Source organism: Pteropus alecto, unplaced genomic scaffold (genome assembly GCF_000325575.1).
Source record: "Pteropus alecto unplaced genomic scaffold, ASM32557v1 scaffold143, whole genome shotgun sequence".
Classification (NCBI taxonomy): domain Eukaryota; kingdom Metazoa; phylum Chordata; class Mammalia; order Chiroptera; family Pteropodidae; genus Pteropus; species Pteropus alecto.
The window spans coordinates 2,306,361-2,306,957 of NW_006434828.1; the positions used below are offsets into that span (position 1 = coordinate 2,306,361).

The 597-nt window shown below is 55.6% G+C and overlaps 1 protein-coding gene across 1 annotated transcript in view; it reads right to left on the reverse strand.

Annotated features, from left to right (window-relative positions):
• Positions 1-597, reverse strand: part of COL6A3 (collagen type VI alpha 3 chain) — an 81,404-nt gene that overhangs the window by 45,722 nt on the left and 35,085 nt on the right. The window contains 1 exon segment of the mRNA XM_025045424.1: positions 173-597. This exon segment is cut by the window's right edge and continues 27 nt beyond it. Coding sequence (XP_024901192.1) covers positions 173-597 — 425 coding nt within the window.

Below are 597 nucleotides of genomic sequence, written 5' to 3' on the forward strand. Positions count from 1 at the left end.
TACGTATGTATGTATATGTATGTGTGTGTATGTATGTGTGTGTATGTGTGTATGTGTGTGTGTGTATGTATGTATGTGTGTGTGTGTGTATGTGTGTGTATGCATGTATGTATGTATTTTTTTAAATCCGAAACACTCAGAGAACAGTAGCAACAGCAAACGCTCGTCTCACCTGGGGGAGGTTGGCGTGTGCTGTCCAGGAGCCGCTGCACCTGCTCAGCAGTCAGGGTGGTGATGGGGGTGAGCAGCTTCTGCTCCAGGCTGGGCAGCTCCCGGAATGTGCTCACCGAGAACACATATTCAGGGCTCAGGGAGATCTTTCTCAGCTCCTCCTGGTCTGTGCTCCTCGAGATTGCAAACGGTGCCACGCCGGACTGCTTGATCTCTGCGGCCGCGTCGTCCACCTCGTCCGTAGATTTCCCGGACGAAATGAGGACCAGGAACTGTGGGACGCCCTCCTCGATCCGGCTCCCCAGCGGCCTCTTGAAGATGTTCCTTGACACGTACTCCAGGGCCTCCCCGACGTTGGCCTGCCTCCCCCCCTTGGGCCGCATCTGTCTCACCACGTTCTGCACCTCGTCCTTGCTGGTGTGGGGG